Here is a 22,543-nt window from a genome sequence, read left to right on the forward strand (position 1 = left end):
AAGCATAGGGTTGCTCTGCCAGTGTGTGCTTGATACCCTTAGCAAATTATGCAAATAAACTCATTCCAGAAAGCATTCATTTGCCTACAGGGAAACTACAGTAAGAACATGTAAAGTTGATTAAAGTTTGCATATTCTGTTAAGATAGATTGATTATTGAAGGGAATTGGGCTTTGTTTCCTGTACGTTTTAATTATCTTCTGCTGGGAAATCCAGTTGTTATCATCAATCATTTATACAGGACCTTCATGATTTGAAGTGCAGTATAATATTTCCTGTGCAATATTTCTGTGGCAACTAAAATTCGAGCGGATTTTCCTCCTTTATGTGGACAATTAACCTTGAGAACCTTGAGATAAAGCCAAACTTGTCCCGAGCTCCCAACATTCAGTGGGGAGGATTCATATTCTTAGGACATGCTGCTGATCACCTGAAAGTAACCCCACCCCCGAAAAAAAGTGTATGTAATTAATGAACTAAAATGTATTAGTAAGTTTGGTTCAATTTGTTTGGGACTCAACTGAGAGCAAGGTCTTATTCTCCCACTGGAGGTATTAAAGTTAGCATAGCAAAGTTGGGATCAGCAATTACTACTGCGGTCAATGTACAGTGGAACCTTGGTTCTTGAACGACTTAGTTGACAAACAAATCGGCTCCTGAACACAGAAATCCCTGAAGTAAGTGTTCCAGTTTTCGAATGTTTTTCAGAAGCCAAAAATCCATTGCAGCTGTCGGCTATTGTGTCCGGGGCGCCTGCACCAATCAGAAGCCACACCTTGGTTTTCAAATGTTTCGGAAGTTGAACGGACTTCCGGAACGGATTACATTTGAGAACCAAGGTACCACTGTATACAGCATTTGAGGTTTGCACAAGAATATCACAGGGTACCTCTATGAACCTTTGGTTCCATAGCTCCTTCCTTCCTTCCTTCCTTCCTTCCTTCCTTCCTTCCTTCCTTCCTGTCTCTCAGTGTGGCATGTGTTACGTGTGTCTTAGGCTCAAAAGACCTAAAACTGAAGAGAAAGGTTAAAGCACTTGCAAATTTAATCATGCACCAAAAGGATGGCAATTTTAAGTTACAGTGCTTCCCACATAAACACTTTCCATGGTCGTATGTATTGTGGCTTTCAGCATACACACTCTTCACCTACACTTTCCCTTCATTTATCAGCCCAAACTTTGCAGGTTGACGGAACACCACTTAAACTGTACCCCTCCCATCACTTCACACAAACACATAAGCAGTTGACACAAATTCATAAACTTTAGTCACTCAACAAAATCAGTCTCCTAACCTTCTCTCCAACACAACACACTCACACTCATTATGTTGCTTCCTCCCTAATAACTTGCGTCCTGCTCATGTTAGTGGCAGACATCTTGATTTCTGGAAGATGCTTCATGTAGGAAGCATCATTCTAGCACTGACCACGTGTTGCAATGCATTTCCCCTTAATTATTGCCTTCAGGGGGAATGGGCAAACCTCTTGCTTTTCTGAATACACCACATATTTTTAAAACCAGGAAAGATAGAAGACATGTTAGCAGGGGTGCAAAATGGTCTTAAAATGGGAAAAACCATATTCAAGAGTTATTTGCTCCCAAGTCCAACAATACAGGACCAAGTAATCAATCAGGCCATGCCAAGTAGCTAAACTCCAGATGTTGTGAGCACCTTTCTCAATATCTTTACATACAGTGTGAACACCTGTAGCAAGGTAGTCTCTGTGCCTATGGTTGTATACATGAAGGCTTTCCCAGAATCTGCAAACCTGAATGTATAAATAGCAACTTCAATACACAGATCTTCCTTGCTGGATCAGAGGAAATAAAAGAGCATTTGTGTTTGCCATGATTTGTCACTCTTATTCAGCTTTTACTAACCAAGTGCCCTCCAGATGTATTGGACTATAATTCCCATCATCCCAGCCAAGACAGGAGTTGCAGTTTGAAAGCATATGGATGGCACCTGGTTGGCAAAGGTTGCTGTTCTAGTTGCCCTGATAGTGATACAAATATATCCTGCCAAAGCCATCAGAGGACAGCCATAAAGCTGGGAAATAACAGTGCAGATTGGAGTAAAGGGAATTTACTTTAATCTACCATTTTAAAAAATGTCTTATAATTGGAGGCATTATCTGCTGTTTTGCTCTTGTCATCTTTGAATGAGGCCCAGTACCAGTAACTGCATGAGTGCAACCGAGGATATGATTTACAATAACAGCTAGGGAAAAGTAATGGGCAACAATATTTGCCTACAGATGTTAAGAAAATCCAGGCTAAGTCACTTTTTGTAGGCAATATTATATTTATGTTTTAAGAACAGAGTGTTTCAGGGTTGTTGTTGTTGTTGTTGTTTTAAAAGTTTCCTGACAAGTAGAATCATATAACAAAATGAGGCAAATACTGTGCCCAGAATCAGCAGGACATTTTCTTTTTATGCTAGCTTTCAATTAAATAGTGCTGTTCCAAAGCTTTCTATCAGTCCCCCCCGCCCCCGCAGTGATTTCAGGAGGTATGGGGAGGGGGCCAAAAGTGGATTCAGAAAAATGTTCCCTTGTTGGTTTTGTTTGCTAAGGAAAGGTTTAAAAAACAGTGGCAAGGGAATTTCCAGTAAAGGTGGGGTATGACAGCATTCATTTTTAATTTTTACAGAAAAATTGCAGCTGGGAATAGATACAATTGGCAGTTACCAGGGCCAGCCCACCCACAGGACAAAATTAGGTAATTGGCTCAGGTGGCACCACGATTTGCACCAGCACTGGCAGCCAACCAGGCCGCCTTGCTCTTCCCAAATGCTACATTTGGAATGTTGTTACTCCATGACATATTGTTATGATTTGGGAATAGCCAGGCTAGCTTCTTGGTGAGGTGCTAAGCCATTAAGGAGGACAAAGGAAGTGGCTCTGTGAAATCACAAATGGGTGGGGCTCCCTCCTTCAACTTGTGGATACTTAGAAAGACAAAAGGCTGGAGTTGAGAGTTGAATTATGTGGGCTAGAAAGCAGCAGAAAGCCAGAAAGCAGCAAACTGGGAACCAAGAGAAACAGAATGATGTATGATTTTCTGTTTGAATCCAAGGCTGCGACTATGGGGGGAAACAAGGCCCTCTTGGGGTGTTAATGTGGCGAACCCCTCCACTGTAGGTTCAGGTTGTTTACATGTGTAAATTAACCATCTGTCATAAAGACACCACCATCTCCGCTGCCCTCATTCCAAAGGAAACATGAACCCTAAGTAGGCACCAGGAACCGCTGGAATAGTGAGCAAAACACTGGGGTAGTGGTCAAAAATATTATTGTTTCAGACACATTGTGGAGGGTGTGAGGAGATGTTGTGGTCCTCAGGGAACTAACCAAAGAATGCTCTTCTACTTTTGTGGGCTGGTGCTAGGGCTGCAGAAACATTCTCTATATATCATTAAAACAAAACCCAGATAAGTTTTTTCTAGGAGGCCTCATTTAAATATTCAAAAACCAAAACCAAATGTTTTTATTCCCCCAAGTACTCTCTTTTTCCTTTTAATTTCCCCATCCTCCTTCTTTATCACAGCATAGAATAAGAGAATAATATTCATGGGTGGTTATTAGTCATGATTTAGCTCAGTTTGGATGTTAGAACATTTCCTCCATCTTAAATGCTTCCTCTTGAGTGATCAGAAAGCTATAACTATTCTAGCTTTATGAGGGAGAACTTCAAGGCTGAGACAGAATGAAACCATACTACAAGGGCAATGTCCAATTTGCCCTTCAAGCATAAAGGCTCTAATGCTTTATACTCTAGCCAAGCCTTCCCTTGACCAAGTGCTCTCTAGATGTTTTGAACTGCAATTCCCATGATCCCTGACTATTGAATAGGGCTTATGGGAGCTGGAGGCTTCCGGACTGCTCAATCCAAGGCTGCTAACCTACCAAAGTTTTGCTGGCAGTGCAATCTAGACATGTCCAGCTGGAAGTAAGGTCCATTGGGTTTAAATGCACTTAGTACCAGGTAGTAAGAGTGTAGGGTAAGCCTCACTTCTTTGTCAACTATAATTCTTCAAATTTTACCTATGGGGGTGTGGGGAGAGTCTGCTTGTTCACCACAGGAAATGTGCTAGCAAAGCAACACCCTGCAGCATAGGCACCAACATGGGGCTGAAGACACCTTAGCCCCCCACTCAATATATTGGGATGGGGCTGAGTCCCTGCAGTCTTGAGGGGCTGGACCTCATTGGACCTTGCTGTGGCGGGCCTCACCAGGCCTACCTATGGCTGCGGTGTAAAAGGTGTTCCCGCCACCTCAGTGGGCCTTGTAGTCCCGTCCTGCTGCATGACATCACAAGTTTGCATTGGGCACCCCCAAGGTTGGGCAGAACCCAGCGCCTGTGCCCAGCAATACTGAATTCTCTGCTCACCAGCTGAAGGCTCCATCTTGCTCTCTGCTTGGGTCTGCTTTGCAAGCATGTTTCCTGTAGGGAATGTTCTGGTGAAGCAGCCACTAGCAGAATTGAACCCCACACTTTGCCCCTCATCGAACATCACCCAGTGGCATCAGCTGGGCATGGTTTGGAGATAATGATGTCACAGTCCAATATTGGCCTGTGGGCCAGAGCTCCCCACTTCAGATTTAGAGTTTGCTAATTTTCACCAGATCTACAATTCACCTCTGCAAATTTCAGCCCACAATTATTCAGCTATTTTCTGTATGTCCAAATATTTGCCTCCCCCCCCCCCACAAAAAAATCTTCTCAGTCCACATATGACCAATGGTATTTGATATTTGTCATGCAGGGCTTTCTAACTGTGTCTGATAGCTGACATTTAATAGTGTTTAGTTTCTGACAGCATCTGATAGATAATATTCAATGGTATTTAGTATTTGAAAATTGACAGCTTATGACATTTCATGTTTGATGCCTGCCAAAATGTTTCATGCCATGGTAACAAATAATATTCTTGGATCACAAAAATGTCCATTGTTCCAAGACTCTTACAAAGCCTTTTGCTTGTCTCTAGGACACTTATTATCTCATTTCAGTATCGAAATCTTGTTTTTGCTGTATTTCCTCAACCATTTGTCAGATATGGGTATAAGGTTCTACATAAATCAATACATTATAATTACATGTATTGCTAATCTTATAAGGGGCCAAATGGAGTCCTTCAGGCCTCTTTGTCTGGCTCCAGGATTTCCTCCAGGCCACATAAAAAATTGCCTTATAGCATTGGTCCATTTAGCTCAGTATTGGCAACACTGAGTGGCAGCATCTCTCCAAGATGTCAGACAGGGGTCTCTCCCACCTCTACTTGAAGATGCTGGGATCAAACCTGGGACCTTCTGCATGCAAGGTAGATGCCCTACCACTGAGCCATGTTTTTTCTGACTTACAGATAGCATCCCTGTTCCATTGTGTGAGCATCTGCAACAAACCATTTTGAAATGCCTTTGGCTGCGTGCTTGCGCTTCTATCTGCCCTACATTAGGGCTGCCTAAGACTTTGACCCCATTTTCTGAAATACAAATTTGTTCAGTTTTCTTACTTGGTCTTTAAAAAGCCTTTCCCTGAATGTTTAAGGAGGAAAAACCCCAAAACTTTACTACGTATATTGTGGTTTAAATTGTGGATTTTCCACTTTTATTATTTTAGACTGAAATATTTCCAGATAAAGCTATTTCCTCTGAGGGATAAAACATACTTATATACCCCAAACAGTAAATTTCCAGAGGAAAAAATATGATTAAGTACTGTAGCCTTCCATAAGAAATATAGCTACACCACCATGTAGGATATTCAAACCCTGTGTGATTCATGTCCCATAAAACTTTATTTGTAGTCTCAATCAGCTTCTGAATGTTGTAGCAGGGGAGTGGGAGGGTGAATATTTGTGCAGCTGAAAAAGTATTTGCAAAGGCCATCTTAACTTGTTCATTTAAGGTGCAACATAGCAAAAAATAATAATACCTGGTTAAAATAGACATCTGTAGGCATGTGATCATTATCATTAAAACTAACCAAAACCAGGTTGATCTTTAAATGAACAATACACAGGTAAAATAAAAAAAATCCTTCCAGTAGCACCTTTAAGACCAACTAAGTTAGTTCTTGGTATGAGCTTTCGTGTGCAAGCACACTTCTTCAGATACACAGTGTACATGTGTATCTGAAGAAGTGTGCTTGCACACGAAAGCTCATACCAAGAACTAACTTAGTTGGTCTTAAAGGTGCTCAGTGTATCTGAAGAAGTGTGCTTGCACACGAAAGCTCATACCAAGAACTAACTTAGTTGGTCTTAAAGGTGCTACTGGAAGGATTTTTTTTATTTTGACTATGGCAGACCAACACGGCTACCTATCTGTAACTGAATACACAGGTAGTTTCTAAATGGGTAGCTGTGATAATCTGCTACAGCAGTTTATCTGCTGTTTCTTAGATCTGTTCTTAATATCATTTGTTTATTTGAAAGACTATCAGATTTATTATCAGTCATTCAATTTATTACAGTCAATGGGCAAAAAATAAAAAGCATACAGTACAGAAGGATCTCAGAGCAAATCTGGTGTGTGTGTGTATGTATATATCTATCTATATATATAGATATATATTGCCTGTTTTTATGTTCTTCTGTTCTTTGTACACTGTGTTCGTTTTATGATGTTAGCCGCCCTCAGCCTGGCTCCAGCCGGGGAGAGTGGGGTACAAATAAATATGTATTATTATTATTATTATTATTATTATTATTACCCAAATTCTGTTGCCAATCAAACAGTTTTGCATGACTTCCCCTTACAATAGTTGCTATAATTTCTTAATGGTCATAATTTAGTATCTTTTCTAACGTAAATGCTAGATGTGACATCAAAGAAATAAAAAAGACTAAAAATAGGACCAATGAGGCACTCCAAAAATGCCTATGTATTGGGAAGGCAGTACAATGTGATGCTTAGCTTCTGTATATTTATAGGAGAAACGGCTTTCTCTCTTCCCCACCCACATCTCCCCAGTATAACCTCCCCAGGACTAGCCACTTGACATGAGCAGAGACAGTAAAGCACATAATCCTGTGCTACAGCTGCAGAACAATGCTCTGATGCTATCCTCATAGTGCAATCACACGAGACCCTCTGCTTGTACTGCATCATGCACTGGAGACCTGGCAGCCAAAGAAATTCAGAAATCTCCTGAGAGCCAGTATGCTGTAATGACTAGAATGTCAAGTTAGGACCTAGGAGACCAATTCCTACTCAATCATGAATCCATGGGCTAGTCATTGCCTCTCAACCTAACCTACCCAGAGCCAGCCCACCCACGAGGCAAGATGAGGTAACTGGAAGGATCCCCTGGGGCAGCAGATTCTGATGTCAATCTTCCTACCCACCCACCCTTGCCCCTGATGTATATATTTCCTCAGCCCTTGTTCCCTGGCAGGGAGGGGAATGCCATTTTGAGGTCTGCTTTAGGTGCCAAAATGCCTTGTGCCAGCCTTGAACCTACCTCACAAGATTGTTGTGAGGATTATATGAGGAATGGTAGAACCAGCCACACCACCTTGAGCTCCTTGGAGAAAAAGATGGGGTACAAATGCAATCAATAAAATAATAACACATTTTTTAAAAATAAATAAATACATGATTCTGCACCCAGAAAAACTGATCCTGTTCCTGTTAGGTCCTGGTGGGCTTGAAACAGGAAACTTGGCCACAGGGCACTGATGCCCTTCCCTCTGTCACCCCACCCTCTACCACTGAGTCGGTTTATTGGTAGAGGGACTAGTTGGCTTGAGTGGCAGGCAGGATATTTGTAGCCAGAAAGCCTAGGATTCAGATAATAATAATAATAATAGTAATAATAATAATAATAATAATAATAATAATAATAATAATATAATTTATTATTTATACCCCTCCCATCTGGTTGGGTTTCCCCAGCCACTCTGGGTGGCTTCCAACGGAATATTAAAATACAATAACCTATTAAACATTAAAAGCTTCCCTTCATATGTCTTCTAAAAGTCTGGTAGTTGTTTTCTCTTTGACATCTGGTGGGAGGGCGTTCCACAAGGCGGGTGCCACTACTGAGAAGGCCCTCTGCCTGGTTCCCTGTAACTTGGCTTCTCACAGTGAGGGACCCGTCAGAAGGCCCTCGGCGCTGGACCTCAGTGTCCAGGCAGAACGATGGGAGTGGGGACGCTCCTTCAGGTATACTGGACCGAGGCCATTTAGGGCTTTAAAGGTCAGCACCAACACTTTGAATTGTGCTTGGAAACTGGGAGCCAGTGTAGGACTTTTAAGACCGGTGTTATATGGTCTCAGCAGCTGCTCCCAGACACCAGTCTAGCTGCCACATTGGGACTAATAGTGGCCCTCATGGTTTTATTTAAGAACTGACATTAGTTTGAGCCACTCATCTCTGGCCCTTCAGGTCCTTGTTTGCCCTCTCCAGAACCTGGCGACCAGCTTTTGTGGACTATTTCATTGCCTCTGACCTTGCTGGGCTCTGACAGTTATTCATGCCTAAAACCATTCTTGTAGAACTGTCTGGGTTGTCGGCAAACACACTGTACTCCATTTATTTTGTTGATGCATACCACAGAAGGAACTGCTTAAATAATTATGTAGATATATATGAGTTTTAAAAAATAAAAATAGCCATGCTACTTTATAGAATCATACAGCTGGAAGGGACCCTGAGGGTCATTTAGTCCAACCCCCTGCAATGCAAGAATATGTAACCATCCCATAAGGGGATTGAACCTGCTACGTTGGTGTTATCAGCATTCTCTAACCAACGGAGCTATATGGAAGCTATTTACTCTTTGTCCCAACCCTCTTACTGATTGGACAAAAAAAATCATCTGTTTGCATGTATTCTCTTCCAAGCGTGTTCCATGTATAGCAGCTTTGTAGATTTATAATTCATATGAAAAGATAATATAATTGAAGCTTTAAAAAAGAACTATGCACTGTGCTGTAAAAACAAGTTGTTTGTCTTTTTGCTAACGGGAGAAAAATCACTAGTGAAGACAATGTCTGTTTGTATTTATGCTGCACTGTGATAGTGATCTATTAAGTAGAAATCTTCTATAGAACAAAACAAAATACTTACCCAGTTGATATTTCCTAAATGACTAGACTGTAGCATCAGGTGAAGAACGGGACATCTTGGAGATGTGGTTTATAGGGAGAGATGAAAGTCATTAAAATTGATTTCCTGATGAATAACACAGGGAAAGCTTTCATCTTAGAAGTTTTATCAATTTTCAATTACTTAGTTCTTTCAAGACACTTTCACGTTATATTCTGAAACAGCATGTCACATAAAAATAATTCATAAAGTATAACTGGCTCAATGGATCTTTAAAGAGACTAAAAGCCAAGATATGTGACAAGGGACAGCTGGAACTCTGGCTCTCCACTTAAGGGAAAGAAATGGATGCATCCTGACCTCATTTGCACTGCTGTGGCAATTCTCCAATGTCTAAGGGTACCTCTCGATTGTCAGCATTTTACCAGAACTTTAGGTTTGTACAATTAAATTTTATTAAAGCGCTCTGTTAGTCTAGCACAACAAGACCACTTTAAAAAACCACCTGACTTTTTGCAGTTAGGAAAGTAACAGGGAAATACTCTGAAAAGTGGGGTGAATGAATATTTAATAGGAAGATGTATAAACACCACACAAGCAAATCAGGTTGGATGCTCAATAAAGACAGTGTTGTCGTAACATCCACAAAAGCTTTGTGCAACCAAATCAGGATTACTGCTCAATAAACAGGTTGTTGCATGTGCCATAAGACTGTGTGTTTGACTGTGAGGGTTAGCACTGCTTTAGGTGCTAGTCCAGATTAGGATACAAAGGTTATACAAATTTAAATGGTTAGTACCTTATATATGCATATTGGATGTTGGATAAAGTTAATGGCAAGGCAAAGTTATCTGCATATTTTGGATTATTAAAAATAGATTTTTTTAAAAGTAGAATACAGATTCAAAGGATTACCATTTTAAAAAGAAATACAGGAAAAAGATAGATTTAAAGAAAGTAAAACATACTAAAAGCCTGATATTTTACAGTAACCCAGCTTGCTAAACTTCAATCTGAATGTCATCTTTATAGCATGTCTGAAAGAAGTAAGGATTTTGATAGGTCTCCATGGAAAGAGAGTTCTTTGGTTTCCAGACAGCTCTTGTTCTTTCTGCCTGGTCTTGTTCGATAGAAGTATCACCATCTTTATAATAATGCACCACACCTCCTAAGAGGTATTGCTTCAGCTTCTAAATTTAAAAAGCAACATCACTGTTGCAGTTATCACCACACATAATTATTAACTTGAGATAGCTCTGAATATATGGCTTTGGAAGTCTGACAAATACAAGACAAGAAGAGGAATCACTAGGGTGAGAGGTCTTCAAGCCAAGTCCTGTGGGGAATATTTGAATGATCTGGGTGTGGATAAAAGGTTAGGGAAAGGCATGGGAATCAGGCATGGAGTGTCCCACCTGAGGTGAAATGCGAATTTGCACTGTACCGCCCTTACCTAGGAAGCTGAAGAGGCAATGCCCTTGCCCACTGGAAATCAGTGCCACTTCTCCGCCAGTGCCAGAGGTGTTGGGATGCCCACGGGGCGCCACCTCCTGCTCCCACCGCCTGAGGTGGCTGCTCCTCATGGGCCCTGATGGGAATGGTCTTCAAATAGCTGGATGGCTCCCATGCAGAAAATGAAGCAATCTTGTTCTCTGCTGTTCGAAAGAGGAAGGCTAGAACCAATGGGCAGAAATTCCAGGGAGGCAGATTCTATTAAAAATAAGAAGTAAGTTCAGTTGTGGTTTGACAGTGGAAGAGGCTGCCTCACTGGATGTATTTAAGTAGTAGCTATCTGCCTGGAATGCTGTGAGGGACATGGATTGTTATCAGTAAATCTTGCTCATAGATTTATTTGGGGATTATGGGGTTAACTTGTTAAACATTAGAGGTCCACACATCAAATTAGAAGCAAGTAAAATCCATTGAGAAAAGTTCAGGTTGCAGGCAGGCAATGTCTGTTACTGAAGAACAGAAAAATAAGACCTTCTACCTTCCTTGCATTTGTGGACTTGCACACACCAGAGGGTATTTTAGGGAACCAGAAGATGAGCAGATGAAGGTGTGATCTCATGTACTGAGTTAGAGGGTGTAAGATATGGCAAGTCTGATGTGGAATCATTACCTTTTGGGATTGTGTCTAGAGAGGGAAAGCTTTGTGTTTAACTTACTTTTATTTTACTGTTCTTTTGCTCCATTCAGAGGATTGCCTTTGTGTGCATGCAGCTATTCTTATGCTTAAACCCTTTCCCTAAAACTCAACTATTTTTTTGTTGCGTGTCGAGGTCCCCAGGTCCACCCCAATAACTCACACATCACACAGAATTTTTTTGTTTAAGATTTTTGGCATAATTTTGGCCACAACTTTATTGAAATACAAATTTGTGAGTGGTTGCTTAGGCATTGGTTGTGACTATCTGCCCCCACCATGGGGGACAGACTGACATTCCGCACGATGCGAAAGTCAGAATGGGGGAATACACTTGGGGGTTACGCGGAGCAGGGAACCTGCCCTCACCCCAAATGCAACCAGGAGCTCATTGCTATGGCCCGAGCCCCCTTGACAGAGTGGACAAGCAATAGTTAGCCCCCAATTCCTTTAACGGAATCCCTTGCAGCAGCAGCATTAGAGGGGCAGGCACTCAACCTACCAAGGGCAGGCACTCAACCACTTCCCCTCAACCAACCAAACCATAAACCAATGCCTAACCGCAACCTTACAAGTTGTGACGATTTGCTACGCAGTAGGCAAAAACCAAATGGCCCCAGCCAATCAGCCAGATGGACAAAATTCCTACCAGGCCCCTGCCCCAAGAGCAGACGACCCCATGACAGGCATAGCAAGGTCAAAGCAAACAACCCTAATTCTAGGGAGGGGGGGACAGGCAATCCGATGCATGGTCGAAAAGAGGAAGCCCTAGCCTTGTGCAAGGAGTTTTAGCATTTCTGGCTGTCAATCAACAAATGGCAACATTAACTTCTTCCCAACAACAAGGGAAGCCCCAATCGCATCAGTGGCCAAGGAACAATTAGCCCGCCCCCAACTTTGGAGTGTCCTGGTGGCCCCCACCGCAACACGTGCTCTCCATGAAGGAGAACACGCTTTGTAAACCTTTAATCTAGACTGGTTGGTGAAAGGCTGGTTGGTAGAAAAACAAACACTTTTACCTGGTGGCAGTAAGAGATCTAACAGGAAGGGTGGGCAGGCAAATGGGAAAATTTGTTTTGGCCATATCTCCCTTCCCAACCTGGTGCATGGCCCAGGGTGAAGCTGGAGTGCCGTAACAGATGCTGCAGATGCATCTTGCATTGTAGAACCTGCACTAAGTTGTGGGTGGGGAGTTGGACCTAAGGACCTCTTTGGTCCCTTCTGACTATATGATTGCATTTGGTCTTCAATTATCTAATTATAGATCTTCATATGAAACAAAGCATAAATATATTACTTTGAAGTTGGCATTCCGACAAGATAAAATCATTAAACAGACATTACTATAAACTGATGTTGGCCTGTAGTTTTTGCAGTTAACGGGGGAGTTGACGCTTGATGAACAATCCAATTAAAACTGGCAACAAAAGACCTAAAATGTCAGCCAAATTGCTTTTTAATAGTCAACGCAACCATCGCAATACATAAACATTAAATCCCCATAGAATCGTAAAGCTTCATGGTGAAACAATTCTAGAAATGAATAATAATTACAGCACCTTGAGAATTCTTTTTAATAGATGTGCACTCGTTAGAAATATTTTCTTGGCTGGCTTTATATGACAAAAGTATGTTTCCCTGGGAAATTCCTTTATGTATTTCTAACTGCGACAATTTTGTATGATATTGAATTAGATGCAGTGCGTAGTATTTTCAAACACGTGGTTCTTGATTGAGCTTCTTTCTCCAACTGCTCTAGTAAGAAGCTCTTCCAGACTCACAATTTTTGCATCGTGTTGGTGGAGGCCCAAGCAGTGGTCCAAGGTGTTGAAAACAGGGGTATTGTAGTATTATCCCTGGAAAATATTGGTGGGTATGCAGATTGCCATAACATTGGGCTTCGTTATGTTCAGCAAACATCTAAGGCTAACAAGAGAAGTAGGCATAGTTAGGCCTAGGCTATTCAGGGCAGGTCAACACAGGCAGCCTCAAATCCAGTGTAATCCAGTCAAGCAATGTCAACAAAGGTCAAGTCCAGAATTCGGTTGTGCAAACTCAAAGCAGTTAAGGCAAGGCAGGAATCAGTTCATGGACAGCGTTTGAAATTGTTACGTAATTGCAATTAGCAGTGGCTAGGGAATGGCCATAGTATTTTATTAAGCTTTTACAACAAGAATCAAATTGCATTTCACACTTGTGTAGTTGTCTTTAAAAAAAAAAACAACGAAAAAACCCATCTTTAATAGATAATTGAAAAGACAAAACTTTCTGTAGCATTGAAAACTTCATTTTTATATTACTTTCCCTCCCATCAAATATCTGCTTATGTTTTGAAAGCCCATACTAATTAATTTAGGGTGAGAAGTTGAGATGTCTCGCCTCCCAATTTATCTGAGATGGAATTAATCTGAGTCCATTTGCCAGTAAAAACCAACAAAAACAGCATTTAACCTTGAGACTACTATTTTTATTTTGACTGACATGGTTAGGAATATATGTGTGGGAAAAGGACTCTTATTAAATATAGCTGAGAGAAAGTAATGTGCTTAAGGGATGGGGAACCTCTAGCACTCCAGATGATATTGGGCTACAACTCCCATCATCTCTGACCCTTGGCTGTGCTGTCTGAGGCTAATGGGCGTTGGGAGTCCAACAATATCTGGAGGGCCACAAGTCTCCCATCTCTGTTCTAAATCATGCCTGTATTTGGACATTGCACTAAGCCATAGATTATTGTGATGGCAACAAGCCTAGTTTCCTCTAAGTACATTTGTAAGATTCATGTACTCCTTCCTTACTCCCACAATCATATCCTGCAAGGAAGAATTTGGAAGTTTTTACTTCCATCTTTGGTGTCAACCAAACATAGTTAAGATTAACCATTTTTAGGGGTTTCTCTGTAGCTTTAAAATGTGGTTAATTTTCTCACATTCAAACCAGAGGAAGAATGGGAATGGGAGGGTCTATCCTTATTTTTGTCACGGTAAACCATAGTATATTGTAATGTATACTACTCCAGCATAATCACTGGAGATAAATCTAGCTATTTTATTTTATTTGAAAATTTGAATGTGGTGAATGCACTTACAGAGATGCTCACAGTATATCCACTTTGATTCTTTTGAGGGCTTTTTATCTTTAAGACATGTTTTAATTAGAGCCTCTTCTTTTTGTCTTTTTTTTTTAACCATAGAGAACTATATATATTTAATGACATCTGTAAAATTCCTTACTTCACATTCTGAAAGATTCACATAGATGAGCTTGGGAGTGATAGGATAGGAGAGTGAATATAATGGCCCTTTTCCCATGCAGAAAGTGTTTGTTGGTGTTAAGTTGTGGGTGAACATATCAGACGACACAGCGATTCTTCAAACAGCTCTTGTTTATTCACAGGCCAGGACAGAACTGAACTAAAGGGTTCAGTCAACCTGCTTATATAGAGCTCCAGTACAATGTAACTGTAACAATTTTCTAAAGCTATCCAATCACTGAACGTCACTTTCGATCCCTTATTTGCATAACTACACTATCCCCCTGCTGGCCCAGAGTGAGAACTTCAGTACATAACAGTTGGTATTCAAGATTTTGTATGTTCTTAATTTGGGCATCCAATCAACCTTCATGTTTTCTTAGTCAATTTCTAGTCAATGCGCCAGTGTTAATTGGGTCCTCTAATCAGAGTTGAATTAGCAATCTGGTGAGTAAGGGAGCAAAACATAACCAGAGTTTAAAACCACAGACTCAGGATTGTAGCTGAAATGTCAATAGTGTAGCAGGGTCTCAAATAGCTGTGTTTCCTAACCCTACCTGGAGGAACCAGGGATTCATCCTTCTATGTTGTACAGCTAAAATATGACCTTTCTCTCCAATATATCATAACCCCTATTTCCAAATTAGATGGATGAGTGGTTTTAACTTAGCAAAAGAGTTTTCTTCTGAGCTGTACCCATTCCCTATTTCTCCACCTAATGCTTTTGATACGTAATTGAGATGGGTGAAAATGAAACTGAACATCAAATTGGGAAGAAAAAGAGTTACTTCCTAATTGTCATATGGCAATAATGTATTGCTTTAATCCTGCCATAGATTGGTCGTGAAAGTTGGATGGATCTTGCTTGCATATTTTGGATTGACACCATCTCCGTACATGACAGTAAAACAGAATTAAAGCATGCTGCATCTATTTATGTTGCACATCAATGATAATAAATAATTGGATTTGATGGTATTGATATTTGCCTTGCAAGTCATCAATGACATTTTGGCTGTGATTCTTGCAATGACAATTAGTCACTCCCCTCAGAGAGCTACAGTTCTCAGATTAGTTTAAGAATTAACCTCTCTTCCCAGGATACTCTGGGAAATGTTGCTCTCTGTGGGGGATACAAGTGTCTCAACAACTCTCAGCACTTATTATTAAAGTGGTATGGTGCTACTTTAAATGTATAGTGCAGATGGGGCCTCGGTTTTAGTGCCAAAGGTATTGTGCCAAAAACTTCACTGAAAGGGTATTTCTGCTTAGGGGGGAATTTAGAAAAAATAAAGAGGTGGAATCACATAAGTCTTCTGGGAGGCAGTTCCAAGCAAGCTGACCAGCAGGCGAGAGAAGGTGGAGTAATTTCAGGGATCAGAAGAGCTTTGGATGATTAAGGATGGATGTTGGAAAAGTAGAAGCACAGATCACAGGTAGTGGTGTATCAGGATGTATCAACAGAGACATAAGGGAGAAGTGGCCATAGAAGACTTTGAGGGTAAGTGCAAAGAATTTGTGCTTGATTCAGAAAGCCAATTTAGAGATTTAAGGAACAGCATCTCTTTCCCAACCAGAGGACCACATTCCTTCTGAGCAACTTCTTGGGGCTATGCACTAACTAGTCTTGCCTTGCCCTGTTTCATTTAGCTTTTGGTATCACAAAATATAAATGGAAAAGAGCTGATAAACTGAGGAAAGCCACACTTGGTAGCAAGTGGGGGACCCATGAAGCATTCTAGGAGTCTTCTTAGACAGATCAGTTTGTGAACTCCCACCTTGATTTTCAGACTTGTATCTTAAATATTTTTTTTATTTTCTTGGCTGTGAGTCTTTGAAGACTTCACAGACCTTTCCCCACCTGGCCTGGGAGTGGGGACAATGATTGACTCCAGCTACAGAAGCTGAGGTTGTTGAAGAGGCCAGAGATCCATACTGGGTGTCCCTTATTGCAGACCCAGGTCATTGAGCCTGAGCTTCCATAGCTGCTGCCCGCCATGAACCACCATTGGCAGGATTGGCAGCAACAGCAGCTGATATGTTCTGCGCTTGTGAATATTTTAGTCCCTTGCTAATTATGCTGTTTTAAATGTGCATTTTATATTTGACTTCCTTTAGTAATGTCTCCTTTTGAAATGTTGTATAGATTTTGTAGTTGACCTCCTTTGTAATGTTTTGTTTTGAAATCTTTGAGATAAGATTTAAATTTTCTGTTAGTTGCCTTGAATGTATATTTTAAGTTTGACTTTCTTCTGTAATGCTTTGTTCTTGCTTGCTTTGATGTTTTAATGTAGGTTGTAAACCATTTTGAGATTTTTTTTCTTAAAAATATAAAGCGGTATAGAAATGAACTGAATAATGATAAAAAATAAAAACAACACTTCTTTTGAGGTAGCTGTGGATGCTTCATGTTAAACTAATTACTGAGCTTTGCTAATATTAAATATATGTATTATTTAACAGAAATCCATTCATAGTAGTTTAGCACAAGAAACTCTTACCTTGTTACTCACTTTCTTTTCAGCAAATATCCTTCTCAATCCCTTTCTCTTAGCCATTGATTCTTTTGCAGGCGTGTTTGCTAGACACCACAGTTGAACTAACACAATTTCAGAAGTGTTTATGACCTTATTCCATTGAACAGACTACTAGTTACTGAAAGAATTTATAATTCAGGGGTCAGCAAACTTTTTCAGCAGGGGGCCGGTCCACTGTCCCTCAGACCTTGTGCGGGGCTGGACTATATTTCTTGGAGGGAAATGAACGAATTCCTTTGCCCCACAAAGAAACCAGAGATGCATTTTAAATAAAAGCACACATTCTACTCATGTAAAAACACCAGGCAGGCCCCACAAATAACCCAGAGATGCATTTTAAATAAAAGCACACATTCTACTCATGTAAAAACAAGCTAATTCCCGGACCGTCCACGGGCCGGATTTAGAAGGCGATTGGGACAGATCCGGCCCTCAGGCCTTAGTTTGCCTACCCATGGTTTATATTATATGAATGTGATAGATGAATTGGATGGTTTCTCCTGTTTCGATTTTGCATGAAAGACGTTTATTTCTAAAACATTACAGTTCCTTTCATCGCTATGTTCTGAAATGCAGTTGATGAAATCACGTGGCATCTGAGCTGTAACACACTCTCAGCCTATGACTCTTTTGTCTTTATTAAAAAACACCCCCCCCCCCAAAAAAAAAAAAACCAAATAGAAAGCCTAGGAGAAATTGCATAAGTCACTTCACTAACTTTTATATTGACTGCATTTCATACAGATTCAAATCAGTGGATGTTCTCCATTTTGTATGCATGCATTTCGTGAACTCATAAGTTAAAATTACATTTCCAAGACAGATTGATCGCAACGTTCTCTATGACAAATGCTGTAATCCTATTAGGCATGTAACTCTTTATTCTTCTGTTGTTGCTCAAAATAATACCCGGCTCTCTTGTTTCTCTGTCTCCCCCCTCCCCTTGATGTCTCTCCACATTTAGAAATGCCAGGAAGCCCACGAAACCAGTTCACGTTCAGACCACTGCCGCCACCTCCACCACCGCCCCACACATGTACCTGCAGCAGGAAGCCGCTTTCAACAGCTGACTCTTTCCAGGGAAGATCAATGACGACCCGCAGCCAACCTAGCCCAGCTGCTCCGCCCCCTCCAACCAGTACACAGGATGCAGTGCATCTCCATAACAGTTGGGTCCTGAATAGTAATATACCACTAGAAACCAGGTAGGTACAAACCTACAATGCACATATCTATGACCTAAAAATAAAGTGTTTGTGAAACTATTTATTTATTAATTTAACAGGATTTATATGCCATTTAATCAGAAAAGAACTCTAAGCAGTTTGCAGGAAAGAATATCAAATATTTGTTACAAATGCTAAAAATAAATCAAACATTATTGAATAAAAGTAATGGAACAGGATGTAAATGTACTAAATAAATAAAGCAAAGAAAAAGTAGCTTAATAATTGGGGGTCAGGTATTAAATGTAGGTTTTCTTATATACTGACGTGTAATTTTTTTGTCATCTAGTCATCACCCAATTTGGGTTTAATGAGAAATGCATCATGAATGAACCCACATAAGCCTTAGGCTCTTGCATCCCCTCCCGCTTTTTTGCATGCCAGAGGAAAAGCTTCAAAGCTTCCAGTGTCACTTTTTGACAAACCATAGTTTCCTATGATGCCCAAACTCTGGGAACTGAGTTAGGTTGTTACTGAGAAGAATCCAGGATCAAACCATGGTTTTAGATCCTAGCTTGTTATCAAACCATAGTTTAAACCAACCACAGTTATTTGAGTTAAGATGTCACAGGGATGCTTAAAAACACAGAGAGAAGTGTTTAATCTCATCTTCTGGCAATGACAAAGAGAAGAAGGAACGGAAATTCATGCACTGGAAAATCATTCTTTCCCGTAAGACCTTTTCTTCCAGGAGATTAAGGCAGCATACAGAGTTGTAGCTCTGTTTCTGCCCCCGCCTCTTTGTCTTCACCACTACAACTCTGTGGGGTAACTGGTCCTGGGTCAGCCAATGAACTATGAACACTACAGAGAAAAGTGGTATATTGGTGGATACCAGTTATTTGTCCATAACAGTTACCCTAAATGACCTATTGTATTATTCCAAAGAACGGCAGTGCAGACTCTGCTTAAACAACACTGTAGCCTGGGGCTACTTTATATATGGCATTTCTTCTTCACCGCTGTAGAGAAAACTGCCTTATTTCTCAGTTTATTTCCAGTAAATGATCTGATGGCAGAAGAGGAAACACCAGTGGATTGCTTCCCCCCCCCCCCGCCCGCTTTTCTCAAAGTTACATGAAAGGGAACAAAATTCTTTTAAAATCAAACCAGACGCATTTTGATGGCAGATGTATCACTGTGCTAAATCTTTCTTGTATAATAATACTGAAATCTATCTAATAGGTTTAAGCCGATTCTTTTATTTTATTTTATTTGGAACATTTGTAATCTCAAAGTAGATTTAGAGGCATTAATTCATCTCTCCCTATAATAACCAGAGATAATTCAGAATGCACATGTTGAGTGCTTATATCCTTCAAAATCTCATTCTAATTCTTAAAACCACAGCGGTTTGTAACAGCTTTCAGGACTGGACAATTCTTCCTACAAATGGTTATATTTATTCCTATTTCCTATATTTCTACCTCATGCTTCAGTTCTGAGGATTCTAACAAGAAAATCAAACCGTTGTCGCAGTCATCATTATCAACAGCCCTATCTGTACATGATATGTAAATATATACTGTAGATGTATCTTGCAAGGAGTTCATGCATAGTTCTCCCCCTTTGCTTTTTGTCCAGGAAAAAGCTCTCTTAGGTAGGTTAGGCTGAGGCACAGTGGTTGGACCAAGGTCATGTTCCTATTCTGAAGTGCTTACAATCTAAGCAGGACCAGCTGCAGGATTGTGGGGTTTGGGGGGGGGGGTGAGCTGGGCAAAGTGTCCTCTGATGTGTCATTTCCTCTGTTAGTGGCCTTACTAGGCTGCAATGGCCACAGGCAAAATGAGTCTAGCCACTTTCTTAATTTCCCACCATGCCCAATGCATTTTTTGTTCTTGTGGCTTTGAAGGGAGGGGAAGTAGTTGGAAAGCTGGTAGTGTGCAGCTTGAAAAATGGGTGAAGGGATTAGATGCCTTAGTATGAGTATATTTTTATTACGCACTTACAGGCAATGTCAGGGACAACATGCACTCAAATTACCACATAAAGGCAAATATCTTCTTTTGAATTCATTATGTTGGAGGTGCACCCAATTTCAAAAGGTTGCATTCAAAAGAGGATATTCTGCCTTTATGTATATTAAGGCAAATGCAGTAAATATTGTATTGATTATGTTCTGTGTTGTTAGGTTGTACAGTGGTACCTCGGGTTACATACGCTTCAGGTAACATATGCTTCAGGTTACAGACTCTGTTACCCCAGAAATATTGCTTCAGGTTAAGAACTTTGCTTCAGGATGAGAACAGAAATTTTTCTCCGGTGGTGCGGCAGCAGCGAGAGACCTCATTAGCTAAAGTGGTGCTTCAGGTTAAGAACAGTTTCAGGTTAAGTACGGACCTCCGGAACGAATTAAGTACTTAACCCGAGGTACCACTGTATTGGCAATTTAGTTTTGCTAACCTTTCAGACTACTGCAGCATCAGTGCAGAAATGCTAAAATAAATAAATAAATAAATAAATAAATAAGGCCTCAACAAAGTTGTTCCCCGATGGAAATAGTTTGGGGTTTGCTCGTGTTCCTTTCTTGGATGAGTGCTACTCTCACCATTTACCTGAAGGAAGGGGAAGGAACCTGTAGGCCGTGAAGAAAGCGTTGGGGCTTGTCCTGTGATATTCTTCTAAACTGAGAAGGAACCAACAGTGAATCACCACTGTAAGAACTTAGCAGAACTAGGGGTGAACTGCTGAGCAAGAAGGCACTCAAGGGCAGAGGAGAACTGTAGTTCCCAGAGAGTTTTTGGAGTTCTTTGCTGGCCAGGACAAGCAGAGAAGCCAAAGTCTGCATCTGACTCTGTACAGGGATGTTTTTAGTCAGGAACAGCCGGAGTAAAAGTGGCTATCCTGCTTTATTTGTGTGCCCCATCTAAGAATAGATGCAGAAAAATAACTGAATTATGGGGGGGGGGGTGGACAAAGGAAAGTTACAAAGCTTTTTCAGTTACACATAATTTCGCTCAGACCCCATCTGCGCTATACATTTAATGCAGTATCATACCACTCTTCCAGCCAAAATGGGTCTAGGATTGTAACCTCTAGTTTAAAGTAGGGTAAATTCCTAGTTTACATGCACAATCTAACAGCACCCTATTATTAAAAACTAGTGCTTTCAGAGTGGTGAAAGAGAGGCAGCAATTTGTGGGGAAAGATAGCAGAGCTAGGATAACATTAAAAAGGTTAAGAGGCCCCTTTTAGAGGCAATTTCTTATTTTCACCTTAGATGAATTTATTATGTCTCCCTCTCCATCATGATAAAGCACTCTCACATGTTGCCAACCCATGGCTTGTTCCCTTTTCTCTCACTAAAAATAATTATGATTCTCAGCTTTTATGGACACTTTGTTCTAATTGTTCGGGACTGATGATTTACAGGGTCATGTACTGTTATTATCTTTGACAGCCATAGCTCCATGTGCTTATTGTTTTTATAGGATCCTTAAAACTTCAACGACTCAACAGAGCATGCTTTACTGTTCTCTGTGCATTTCAAGTTTGTTTAAGTCGCTTAAATACACACTCTGGTTATCTTTGTTTTGCTTTGTTTATTGAATACAGAGTATTTCTGTAGCTCAGCCAGGACTGAGAAGCGAAAGCAGGTTATATAACATGTTATAGAATAATGTACTTTCAAGTCATGATCCAGAAAGTCGCAGGAGTAGAAAAGTTTATTTAAGAAACAGCGTTGCCACTTATGCATCCCTGGAAAAAGGGGACATGCACCGCTGAAAAAGAAGATAAATGAGAACACAATTTTCATTAAAAATGCAACATGCTAATTTATAAGTATATATTCAAATTTAGAAATAATTACAAACATGTAAATTTCAAAAAGGCAAGCCAATTAATTCCATTTCCAAATCACCTCAAATAAAAATGTTTTAATTAATTTTCACCACAAATCCATATCACTGTAAATCAGTTCCTATTCAATTAACCTACACCCAAATAGTTTGTTAAAATATTTGAGGCTATAATCCTATGTGAATTTACTTGGGAATAAGCCATAGGTGCATTACATCAGAATCCTAACCGTGTCAATTCAGATGTCAGTCAAATTTAATTCCTAGGTAAATGAGGTTAGGATTGCAGCCTTAATTACTGATGTAGCATGGGAAACAACACTTGATGAAATTCTTCCTTTTATGCAGCTAAGGCTGCAGTGTAAGGTTGCAGTCCTAAACTTTTTTACAAGGGCACAATTCCTAGTGAAGATGGCAAGAGTTACTTCTTACTACAAAATTAGACCAAAAAGTTTGAGTAGACAAATAAATGGAGTGGAATGGGGCAGGCAGTTTAAGCCTGTTCACAACTCAGTA

The 22,543-nt window shown here is 40.4% G+C and overlaps 1 protein-coding gene across 11 annotated transcripts in view; it reads left to right on the forward strand.

The window, feature by feature from the left end:
- TENM1 (teneurin transmembrane protein 1) overlaps positions 1-22,543 on the forward strand; it is a 410,060-nt gene that overhangs the window by 178,115 nt on the left and 209,402 nt on the right. For all 11 annotated transcript variants that reach the window (XM_080991224.1, XM_080991234.1, XM_080991231.1 and 8 more), the window contains exon 4: positions 17,966-18,206. In XM_080991224.1, coding sequence (XP_080847350.1) covers positions 17,966-18,206 — 241 coding nt within the window. The remainder of the gene's footprint in view (positions 1-17,965; positions 18,207-22,543) is intronic.

The sequence above is a fragment of the Podarcis pityusensis genome, assembly GCF_964106645.2.
Source record: "Podarcis pityusensis genome assembly, chromosome: Z".
Classification (NCBI taxonomy): Eukaryota; Metazoa; Chordata; class Lepidosauria; order Squamata; family Lacertidae; genus Podarcis; species Podarcis pityusensis.